This window comes from Olea europaea, chromosome 10, assembly GCF_002742605.1.
Source record: "Olea europaea var. sylvestris chromosome 10, O_europaea_v1, whole genome shotgun sequence".
NCBI classification, from domain to species: domain Eukaryota; kingdom Viridiplantae; phylum Streptophyta; class Magnoliopsida; order Lamiales; family Oleaceae; genus Olea; species Olea europaea.
Window position 1 is genome coordinate 42,958,027 of NC_036246.1, and position 13,225 is coordinate 42,971,251.

Below are 13,225 nucleotides of genomic sequence, written 5' to 3' on the forward strand. Positions count from 1 at the left end.
TGGGGGGGGGGGGGGGGCAAAATAGGGACTTAAACAGTATAACTAAAAGCCTAGAGGTGAGAAATAATAGGTTCATGACCAGATATCAGTTGTAAAGGTGAATATTGATAATAGGCAATTGATCTGATATAAACCAATGATGCAGAATGTAATATGACATGACCCCAAGTAGAAATAGATAATTTTGTTTTCATAAGTAGTGTGGTCTAACAATATGTTGTAAATATTTAATAAATGACTCCATTAAATCATTTTATGTTTTACTTGTGCAACTGAATGTTCAATAACAATTCTAATTGATGTACAATAATCAAATACTTGTAATCTAAATTCACCAACAATGTCAAAATGAATTTTCTAGATTGAGCAAACAAAAAATTGAGCTCGTAATTTTATTATTTTAATAAGTAATCTAGCAAAAGCTACATTTTCAGTAAAAAAAAAAAAAAAAAAAAGGCAGATATGTGACCATCTAATAGAATAATCAATTAATACCATAAAATAACGAATGATCCATATGGTGGGTATATTGACCCACATATATCTCAATGAATTCTTTTTAAGAAAGTTGTATATTTAATATTGACGTTTGTAGTCGAAAGTCTAATGACTTGTTTGTCTTGCGAACAAGCTACGCATGGAAAATCATTCGATAAAAGAATCTTCTGATTTTTTAAAAACATATCCATGTGAGTTGTTTATTATTCAACGCATCATTGTAGCTCCTAAGTGTCCAAATTGATCATGCCAAAGTATAAAATTTTTTGGGTCAACAAACCTCAAGTTTGTAACAATATTTGATACAACAATTTTTATTTTATAATATGTGCTAGAAGGAAGTACATGAAAATTTTCTATTATTTGCTTCTATCCAACATAAAAGAAGTTATATAAAGATATTCAATATTATTTTCTTGTATCATCTCAATGTGATAATCATTGCAGCGAGCATTTTTAAAACTAAACAATTTTTTTTTTTTGAATTTGCTAGAATAAAATGTATCGTCAATATATAATTTTGTAATATTTAGTAAAATAATACAAGTTATGGTTACTTAAGCTTTATTAGAAATTTCTGTAATTTGTCTTAAAGTTTTAAAACTTTGTTTACAAGGGTGCAACATGATCTTTTGGGTATCTCTTTTGCAATACTTTGGTAGAGATAGAAACTCCTTAGCCCCTTGTTCGGTAAATGGTAACCACTCTTTCAGAACTCTTTTTTTCTCGTACTCATCTTCAATCATACATTCTCACAATAAAATACTTTTCATGCAAATCCAAATTTTTCCTTATATTTTAACCACATGTTCTCTAAAAAAACTACTATTCAAAAATCCATTCTTTCTAAAAAATAGCTGTCAAACATGACCTTAGTTCTTTTATTCAATTCGAAAACGCTTACCTTTAAACGCTATATGCAGTTATCCTTTTCTTTCGTGAAAAACAACATTTTACTCATATTCTTTGTTGTTGTAACTTTGGCAGCATGTGGGTTTCTAATTCCTATAGCTGCTCGTGTAAGCTTAAGCTACATGGCATTATCAGTGTTTTCATTGTAGCATGTAATGTAGCCCTTGTTTGAACCTTATTCTTTTAGAAAAATATATTTTAAACAGTGTTTTAACATCATTTTGACAACACATTTTTCAATAAAATAATATTACACACAAATAGAAAAAATTTCATTTTTTTAACCACACATTTCATATTAATACATTATTTGTAAATGCATTTTTATGACAAAAATGGGGCTCAAACAAGGCCGTAATAATGGATTCTCATCGTTATATTCATCCCAAATTGTCCGCTTTTTCCCCAAGATGTCGCTTACCCTTATCATTTGGCGGCATGATGGTAGGAGCTCCGCTCATTTTGATTTCAAATAAACCCCCCCGTTTTGGGCCTCATTAAATTTCATTTTATTTTTCTCTTTCCTATTTTTAACCATACAATTTTTCATAAAATAATATTACACGTAAATCAAAATTTTTTCTTTCTTTTTCAACCACTTATTTTTTTAAAATAATACTATTCCACTCATTTTTATTTCCAAAAATGGGGGCCAAACTGGTGCTGAATTGGGCATTCTCATTTGAATTATGCTACAAGTACTCTCATTTTTACATCATTTTTGACAGCCCTCTATAATCACATGACTGGACCTCTGAGTGGGCTGTCAAACTAGTACACTGAGCATAATTCTTCTCATTTTTCCAAATGTGGATCCCCTTTGTTTGAATTTAGGCAAAATTTTATGACAACAATTGTTCCCCTTTGACTTCTGCTAGAGAGATGCAAAGTAAAATGTACGTTGGGTAGGGACGGAGCCAGGAACTTAAGTTACGGGGGGTCAAAAATTTAGAAATTTAATGTACAAAATACCTACTTAGTGCTTACATAGTTTGTCGCCGACAGCGTGAACGAGTAATTAAATGAATTGTTATGCTTGTTTCGATACTTTAAAAACAAACTAATCAAATGCTTGTAAACAAATTTGAACAGAAAATTCATAAAAAAACTAAAATTTTACAACAATCAAAAATCATAAATATAATGTATAAAACCATAAACATAACATAATTAAAAAACCATCAAACACATTACATAGTAAAAAATTAGAACATCACAATATTTTATAAAATTATAATTTTTCCTTAAAAGTTTAAGAAACTCAATGAATGAAAAAAGAAGTTATTTTGATATAAATATTAAAAAAGGACGCAGTTACTAATCAATAATCGAAGAAAAGAGTTGCTAGCTGAAAATGTGGTTTGGAGTAAGTAGTTGCTGGCCGAACTGAAACTCTTCTTCATAGGTACTTCCTTGTTTGTGGTCGACGGCTCTCCGATGAGATGGTAGCTAGGAAAAATAATAGACAGATTAGGCATTAGGGTTATTCAAAGATTTGAGAATTTTTGTTTTTCAAATTTTGCAACTGAATTACGGGAATGGTGGAAGGAATGAAGAGGATATTTGTTGTGTAATTGGTTAATGGGCTGTTGGACACTAAAACAAATCTTTGGGCCAAGTATGAAATAAGAAACCGATTTTACAAATTATGGTGGGTTGGTTAATGGTTGGTGGGCTAATGAACTAAAATTAAAATATTTCAACATTTTTTTGGGACTTTTACTGGACATGGGCTTGGACATTACTAGGCTACAGTCTAGCAGTGCTCTCTCTTCAATCCGTCTCTAACGCCGAGTTTCATTTTTACCCTTGCCTTACCTGTTCAAAACACGTTTTCAACTACAAAAAGAGGGTAAACTGGTCCATTTCATCTCAACGGCACTTATGATATTTAGCAGTTGTCGGGAAGCAATTTTGAGTAGATTTTAATAGCATGTTTGGTGCGGATTAAAATCTGATTTTAATTTAAGTCAAAATCAAACAATTAATATTATTCATATCTTTCATGTGTCCCACAACTTTTAATCATACATTTCAAAAATTTCTATCACAATCTACTAAAAAAATCTAATTTTAGTTCCACCAAACACCGTCTAATTCTTTTTTCAAACGTTGGACACAAAGGTGGGTTCCAACTTCAATGTGTGCAATTATTTTTGACTCAAAAATGATCCAAAGAAAAAAATGCCCCTATCCATAGAATAAGGAATTAAGCATGAAACGGTACATTGGTCATTTTCATAGAATTTAGTCAAGAATTGTTGCTCCTTCACTGACACATCGTTGATTAATGGCCACAAATTCGATTAAAATCTTGTATCAAATTCTTACCCAAACAAGAGCTTATCTCATTTTGACAAATTTGTTGAAACTTTTCAATTTTTAAATATGTTTTTTCTTGTAGCAAAATGTGATGGGTTCCAAAAATCTCATTAAAATGAGTTCCAAACAATAGCTCAACAATGACATCCTAATGAGTGAACATGTGCTGTCCATTGTTTAATGTTCAAATTGTTGTCCACCTAATCAAATATCAACACTTCATTTGATTTAACATATCATCTATTTTAATTTTTTGACCTTAATAGTTGTTTAACACGATTAAATGCTCTCTCTCTCTCTCTCTCTCTCTCTCACACACACACACACGCACGCACACACAATCTCAATTTTCCCCTCATTAACTTTTCCATATATAACTAAAACTAAAAAGAAATGCATCACCAAATACTGTAATTGAAATTTATTAGAACCAACCAAATTTTTTTATTTTTAAGTGAAGTAAAAAAAGAGAGACTGAAATTGATATTGAAAGATCAGCCATGCGTTCACTAAAACTGTATTAGGTAGCTTTTAACAAAGTTTAGATAGAAATTGTGCAAGCATGTTGAACAAAAATAAATTAGTAAGAATTTCGAAATTCTACTAAAATAGTGAGATTAAAATAGAACAAACATGAAATTTGGGATACATAAACATAGATTTTCCTTTTTGGTTATGAAGCAAAAAAGAAGACAGAAATTGAACTTCAAGCATTTCTTTTAGAGTGTTTGGTGGTTCTATTAACTTTCAATTAGAGGGAGTGATAAATGATTAAAAGGGTACCTTATGCAAATTGAGGAAAAGGGAAATTGAAATTCTGCAATTTGATTCTTGTTCCTTCCTCCAGCAACGTGCAAATTTCTTGAATTGGAATACAAGAATGTGAAGGGTTTTATTGTGAAGAGAGTGGTGGGTTAGTGGTGAAATTAGTGATAGTAAAATTAGTGCATTTGGCCAAGGCTAGATTCGCATTTTAATGCATTTTCTGGATTTCTATTCATCTACAACTCAAATTCTAATGTTTATATATATTGTCCATGACTTGTATTTATATCATGATATTCACACAACGTTTTAAGAACTTAGATCGTAAGTTGAGAGTACGGGGATCTTGATTTATAAATATATTCATTATTAGTTATAGTCAAATTCTCTTCCTCTGCGCATAATTTTTTGTTGTCTTAGGTTTTCAAATAAAATCTTGGTGCTCTTGTTTGCTTTATTTATTTCATCTTGCCATTATCTTGTGGTCAATTCACAACAAATTGGTCTCAGAGCAAGATTGATATTATGCATGACAATGATGAAATACAATATTCTGTCATTAGATCGCAACATGAGATGTATTCCATGGCAGGTGGAAACGTAAGTGGTTCTCGTGCAAATGAATTAGGAGGAAACTTTGCTAGGCTTTGATAATATGCCTTTAATCTGGACGCAGAGGATCAGAAAGCTCAATCACAAATTCATCTATATTTATCTAATCAAAATTTTCAGAATGTTTTAAAGGAAAAAAGTGTCACTGTGTTGTGGTTGAAATTGGAGCAGCTTTATATTACAAATAGCTCAATCAGTAAGTTTCATTTGAACCAACGCTTGTATTCTCATTGGATGTTCGAAGGTATGCTATTAGATGATAACTTAACTATGCTTAAAGAAATCGAGGCTGATTTGGAGATATTGAAAGTTAAGTATGATGAGGAGAACTTGACATTGATGTTGTTGTATTCGCTGTCATTATCATATGTGACTTTTAGAGATACTATACCCTAAAATTATAATATTCTCATTGTGGATGAGGTCTATGATGCTTTATTTCTCCAATTGTTGGGATTTTCAGTTTCTCCTTGAAGTGTAGCAGGTAAAAAACTCAAGTCGTGAGACATTGCATCAACCTTTTGCTTCAATTTGAGTTGGGATGCCCATAGAGCCTATACATTACCATCTCCATTGCTAGTGTGGACATCGCTAGCTCCGTCTTTAGCCATGGCTCTCGAATTGGTCTAGAACTCTGCTACCAAAAAATGGGTGGGCATTCTTATTTGAGAAATGCTATTTGGCCAGGGTCATTTGCACATACCCGGCCAGATTCCCTCTTGTAGGCCAAATAGCAATGCTATACTTATTTTTCCAAACGTGGGTCCCCTTTGTTTGAATTTAGGAAAAATTTATGACAACTGTTCCCGTTTGACTTTTGCTAGAGAGATGCAAAGTAAAATATAGGCTGAATTTCATTTTTACCCTTGCCTTACCTGTTCAAAACACGTTCTCAATGACAAAAAGATGGTAAACTGGTCCATTACATCTCACGGCACTTATGATATTTAGAGGTTGTCGGGAAGCAAATTTTTTGTAGATTTTAATGTTTGGCACGGATTAAAATTTGATTTTAATTTAAATTAAAGTCAAACAATTAATATTAATTATATTTTTCATGAGTCTCACAACTTTTTAACTACACATTTCAAATTTTCTATCACAATTTACTAAAAAATCTAATTTTAATTCCAACAAACACCCTCTAATTCTGTTTTCACACGTTGCAGACAAAGGTGGGTTCCATGTGTGCAATAATGATCCAAAGACAGAAATGCCCCTATCTATAGGGTAATAAATTAAGTATAGCACGGTACATTGGTCATTTTCACAGAATTTAGTCAATAATTGCTGCTTCTTCACTCTTCAAATTCGATTAAATCTTGTGTCAAAGTCTCGCCCAAACAAGAGCTTATCTCATTTTGACAAATTTGCTGAAAATTTTTAATTTTTAAATATGTTTTTTCTTGTAGAAAAATGTGCTGGGTTCCAAAAATCTCATTAAAATGAGTTCCAAACACTAACTCAACTATGACATCCTAATGAGTGAACATATGCTGTCCATTGTTTAATGTTCAAATTGTTGTCTGCCTAATCAAATATTGACACTTCATTTAATTTAACATGTCATCTATTTTAATTTTTTGACCTTAATAGTTGTTTAACACGGTTAAATGCTCTCTCTCCCTCTCAATTTTACCCTCATTAACTTTACCGTATATAACTAAAACTCAAATGAAATGCATAACCAAATACCGTAATTAAAATTTATTAGAACCAACTAGAATTTTTTTTTAGAAGCAAAAAAAGACAGAAATTGATATTGAAAGATCAGCCATGCGTTCACTAAAACTGTATTAGGTAGCTTCTAACAAAGATTAGACGGAAATTGTATAGGCATGTTGAACATAAATAAATTAGTAAGAATTTCGAAATTCTACTAAAATAGTGAGATTAAAATAGAACAAAAAATAGATTTTCTTTTTTGGTTATGAAGCAAAAAAGAAGATTGAAATTGAACTTCACGCATTTCTTTGAGTGTTTGGTGGTTCTATTAACTCTCAATTAGAGGTAGTGATAAATGATTAAAAGGGTACCTTATGCAAATTGAGGAAAAGGGAAATTGAAATTCTGCAATTTGATTCTTGTTCCTTCCTCCAACAACGTGCAAATTTCTTGAATTGGAATAAAAGAATGTGAAGGGTTTTATTGTGAAGAGAGTGGTCGGTTAATGGTGAAATTAATGATGGTAAAATTGAGACTGGTGTAAGAGAGAAAATATTTAAATGTGTTAAAAACAGGATTAAGGATAAAAAATTAAAATAGACGACATTTTCATTTAAAATATAAGAAAAATTCGAGAAGCAAAATCAATACACATATTCTATTGTTTTTCTTCTTTTAATAAAACGACAAGTGAGATGTAAAATTGAAAGAAAATCGCGTAACATTGTATCTTGTACCCTCTCAAATCAATGCTAACAATTGGCTAAACAAGCCCCCAGGGCATATCTCCCAGTAGCAAAGGGGAGGGCGGATAGGGCTCAGCGCGGCAGTGTGCAGAGTTCGATTCCCCGCAAGGTAGAATTGGCTTTGTTGCAAGCGGGAGTTACCATATGGGTTAATAGTCTTAGCCTATCCATGTGCTCTCCACCCTGGCTCCTGGAAGGCACATCCTGCGATTTACCTCCTCCACAATGGCCCAGAACAGGATCGGTGAGGGCCCCTAAGGTTGGGTTCAACCTTTTAACAATTGGCTAAACAAGATGATAGAAAAAGTAAAGCCAAGAAAGGTATGTCGATAAGCAGTACGATAAAGGTTTTATATCCACCATTGGATTGAACAAATTATTCAAGACCAACATCATCATAACCAGACAAATCCCAAGATTATCACATTGATATCATAACTCCATATATTAATTAGGTCACTAAGTAGATAATATATTGAAATACAGAAAGGAAGATGGCACTCTGGATAGTTTCTCTTTTCTGTTTCCTTGTGTTCGTCGTATTCATTTGCAAAGGATTCTATAACGCTGCTTCAAGTTCCAGGAAAAAGCTACTCCCCTCTCCGTTGAGGTTTCCAATCATCGGAAACCTTCACCAGTTGGGCTTACACCCCCATCGCTCCCTCCAATTGCTATCTAAACGCTATGGTACACTTTTCTTACTTCACCTGGGTAGTGCCCCACTGTTGGTCGTCTCCTCTGCCGATGCGGCGCGCATGATCATGAAAGATCATGATTTGATTTTCTCAAACAGGTCGTGTTGGACCACCTCGCCTAAGCTATTAAAGAACGACAAATATATTGATTTATGAATTTTTCTGGATAAAAACCTATGTTATAAAGAAATAAAATCATGTTGTCACGTGTAGGCGTCAGCGTTTCTTGTCTCTTTCGTTGAAATTGCTTGCTGATTGAAAGATTTATATGTCTTGTTCAACAGGCCAAAATCAAGCAGGGCGGAAAAATTTACGTATGGCTTTAAGGACATAGTATTTGCTCCATATGGTGAATACTGGAGGCAACTGAGAAGCATATGTGTGTTGCAGCTTTTGAGTAACAAGCGGGTTCAATCTTTTCGTCGCGTAAGAGAAGAAGAAACAACCCTAATGGTCGAGAAAATCAGACAATCATGTTCTTCATCTTCCTCGATCAACTTGACTGACATATTAGCGTCACTTACATATCATATAGTGTGCAGGGTGGCATTGGGAAGGAAATTTCGTATTGGGGAAGAAGGAAAAAAATTCATGTGGTTGTTAAGGGAGGGTGCGGACATGGCAGGTGCTTTCTATGTAGGCGATTACATTCCGTGGCTTGCCTGGATTAGTAAAATCAATGGCTTTGATGCCAAATTGGATAAATTAGCTAAAGTGTCTGATGAATTTTTGGAGGGCATAGTTGAAGAACACAGGAAGCCAATGAAAGGAGGGGTAAATTATGATGAAGACGAAGGATCGGATTTTGTGTACTTATTGCTTGAAATTCAGGCAGAAAATCAGGCTGGTTTTCGACTGGAAACTGATGCAATCAAAGCTCTTATCCTGGTAAGGATCTGACTCTAGAAACAGATTTCCTTCTTGTGATAAACTTGTTATTCGATTTGAATTATAGCCAAGGAATCTCTATTTCTTTATGACAGGATGTATTTTCTGCTGGAACAGATACAACATCTACTGTTATGGAATGGACAGTGGCAGAGCTTTTAAGGCACCCGAAAATCTTGGAGAAATTGCAAAATGAGGTTAGAGAAGTAGCGGGAAGGAAGTTGGATATAACAGAAGATGATTTGGAGAAAATGCCTTACTTAAGGGCTGTGATTAAAGAAAGTCTACGACTTCATACTCCTTCTCCATTGCTGGTTCCTCGAGAATCAACCCAATCCGTTAAACTGATGGGCTATGACATTGCAGCAGGCACACAAGTGCTTGTCAATGCTTGGGCAATGGGAAGAGACCCGTCATTGTGGGAAAACCCTGAAGAATTTCGTCCAGAAAGGTTCTTCGAAACAGACATAGACTTCAAAGGGCTTAACTTCGAGTTCATACCATTTGGTGCTGGTCGGAGAGGTTGTCCTGGTGTTACATTTGCCATGGCCGTTAATGAACTTGCATTGGCAAAATTAGTGCATAAATTCAACATAGCTTTGCCTAATGGAGGAAAAGAGAGTGATATGGACATGACCGAAGGCACTGGACTCAATGTTCATAAAAAGTTTCCTGTGCTTGTAGCTGCCACTCCCCAATCTTGTTAATGCCTAATATGTTACTTTTTGATTGTGTGCCCGTATAGTATAATTATATTGAATATGTGAATAAAAGTGTCATGATCAATTGTGATAATATAAGCTAAGTGCTTGAGGTGAGAAGCATGATATGATACAATTTCTATATTGATCATTGTTCACAATCAATGTATAAAGGTAGACATCTTATACTAAAAAATAATAATCTTGACTATTTTACTATTGTGAGTTTTCCTTATTGTAAAAATAGTTTAATGGTTACACTAATACGCTACAGTATGTTGAATATTCCACGTGTTGAATTTGATTTTATAGTAAGAAATTACACTTGATTTTTGAATATTTTATCTAAATCCCTAAACAGGGTTTGTATATATTTTCTTGAGTTTAATAGTTGTTTGATTCATTAGTGGGTGGGATCAATTTAATTGATCAAATATCTTGATGAATTGGGAACTTAAGAACGAATGAAGTAAAGAACACAAATTCGTGTCAAGAACCTTTGTCCTAAAAAATGGGTTGAGTGACTTCTTAAGTATTTTCTGTTGATTGATTAATGGTTAACAGTGACTAAACTATGGCATTTGTGATTGATTCACAAGACCGTTAAAGAGAATGGGACTTAAGTCACGGAGGATGATTAGAGGGGCAAAACGGTTTTTTTGTACCCATACCAAATTACTGGATCTCAAATAGAGATTAAATACATATACAGTGGATTAGAGAAAAATATTCAAAATATTCATATTTATATAATTGTATATATTTCAAGAGTGCAGTCTTTTACTTTCAGTTTGAGCTGAACACAATTCAACTTGAGCGATTTGTGCCATATTTTCAATTCCATACATTTCAAGCGGTTTGGAAGTTTTTCAAATCAAACCATTTTATTTGTCAAGCTAAACTAAACCAAGCCAAGTATTATTTGCAGTTTGCTTCGATTTTAATCCATAGATTAATTAAAATAAGTTAACATATAAGTTTAAATAAGAAATAATAATGTTAAATGTTAAATAACATTCATATTTGTCTAAAATTCGAAATACAAAAAAAAAAAGACAAAAAAATAGTACTAAAAGGAAGACAATGGCTTAGGTATGAATTCACCGCTGATCATTCAAAATTACATATCCCGTGATGAGAATTTCTTCCTCACCATTGTTCAATGCGCCAGATCCACATCAGATCGACGCATACCAGTTTGCCTATGACTATATATTCATCCACAATCCCATTGGTAATTCTAATTAGTAAGATGCGCCTCGAAGTATTAGGAGACCAAATCCAAGGTACTTGGATGTGTTGACAACAGAACATGGAGGACCAGTTCAAAAGGGATGTTGACGTCGAAGTTGGAGCAATTCAAAGGGAAGATAATTGCCCACCAAGTGCTTGTCTTTGGGTGCAAGATTAGGAAGTATCGTTGAGTTTGTTTAGGAGTTGGTTAAGTTTATCTCTTTAAATAACAGATAGATTTTGCTAGATATGTCAAGTTCAACAAACTCAAATTTTGTGATATTTACAATTTGATAACTACCGATAAAGCCAAAAAAAAAAATACAATTAGTTTCAGAAAGTAAAATTAAATATCATATAATAGTTAATCAAGTAGTCAATATCATGATATAAGTTACACGTTTTACCTTTATGGATAAACATTAATTTAAAATAATATATTTTTCGAAACATGTTGACATGACCAGTCCCTAATCACCTTATGCGCTCGAGACATGACGCGTGCCGATGGTAAATGCTGACTAGATACTAGATCAACCATCAAGGCTGACTGTAAGTTACTACAAAATATGCTCCAAATCAAATGTTTAAGAAAATAATAATGCAATGGGCCCAAGTTAATATATATACACACTTAGCTCAATTAACATAAATAATCTAAAACAGTCATGTGGAGATGACTTCTAAATCAACGGGCTCTTCAAAGCTCCCCAAACTCGATTGCTTCTTGGCAAGAAAAACGTGAAAAATATATATGAGTTGATAACTCAGTGAGTGGAGAAGTTCGAAAATAATTATACTTTTTCATTTAAACATTTTTCTTATATATAGACATTAAGTTCATATCGTTTAGTAATTCACACGATAGCCTCATAAAATTTATAGCCAAAAGAATGAGACATTCTCATAACTCTGTAAATATCATCTCAAATCCACGATATAGTCATCAGCTGATATCTATACTATCATCTCATCTCATCACATCACATGTGATCCACAAAAAAGTACTCTCTGACTAAAATTTGAAATTCGCCCCTCGGGCCAAGCACTTTGGCCACGGTCCTTTGGCCCCTTCCATGTACGAAAGCGGGTCTCTAAGACCTCTAATAATCAATTCTAGAATACGGCCATGGGCCCTCAGTGAACTATATGTACATGGTCATGACCCCTTCATCCCTGATCGACCCCTCAATGTAGTAGAAAACACGGCCAATGCCCCTCTGTGAACTAGAAGAAGTATATAATCACAGGTATCTTTCTAATCGATCTCAATATCACATATGTCTCACATTCTAACTCACAAATAATCTATATCCAAACTTTAAATTCCACACATATCATAGTGAAAGAATCTTTCCATACTAATTATGTAATTAAACAAATAATTCGCATAATCACACATAATGTAATAGTATAAGTACCTTATTACTATTTGAAAATATATAAGTTTTTTTCACTCACAAATTTATGGATAAACATCTGGTTAAATTGAAAAGACTTTCCAAGCTCTCACGTCACTACCTGAAATAATGATATAATTACTCAAATTAAAACATGAAAATTAAATTAATGTAAATCTACCATGCAATTCTTCAACTCCTATATTTATTCTTGCATCTCTATTTTCGTAACTTATTTTCTCTTTGATTATTGGCAATCAATCAACTTACATAATCAACTCCTAAATCAACTCCATTAAAGTACTTAATTCTTTCTTAAAATACTATCTTATACACATACTGTAATGTCCCCGAAATTTTGGTGGAATGGTATTTAATTTTGTATGCTATATTTTAATGTTTTGAAAATTTAGGGACTAAGGTATATATATAAAGTAAATTTTAATTTTATTTGGGTTAAAATATAGATATTGAAGGAGCAATAATAAGTATATGAATATTGGGCTCGTTGGATAGATCGTAATTAATCACGCACATTAGACTCAAGAAAAAATTTATTCGGATAAGTTAGACTCAAAATATTGAAGTTTATAGATCTTGCCACTCATTATAATTGTTTTGAATATATAAAAGATGTAACACGTGTGAATTGGGTGGGCTAGAATAAGGTAAATTCTTCCCTTATTGGTATGTATAATAAAATATATATTATATCAACTTTTTTGGAAATAGTAAATAATAATTATGACCTTGTACCCAATCATGTCAGCCATCCTTGATTGAAAATA

At 32.9% G+C, this 13,225-nt stretch overlaps 1 protein-coding gene across 1 annotated transcript; it reads left to right on the forward strand.

Moving 5' to 3' along the window:
* Nucleotides 1–7,914: 7,914 nt before the first annotated feature.
* Nucleotides 7,915–10,025, forward strand: LOC111402367 (cytochrome P450 71A4-like). The gene is made up of 3 exons (XM_023030608.1): nt 7,915–8,313; nt 8,500–9,103; nt 9,199–10,025. Exons 1-3 carry the CDS (start codon nt 8,015–8,017, stop codon nt 9,808–9,810), a joined length of 1,515 nt encoding a protein of 504 aa, XP_022886376.1. The 5' UTR covers nt 7,915–8,014; the 3' UTR covers nt 9,811–10,025.
* Nucleotides 10,026–13,225: the final 3,200 nt, after the last annotated feature.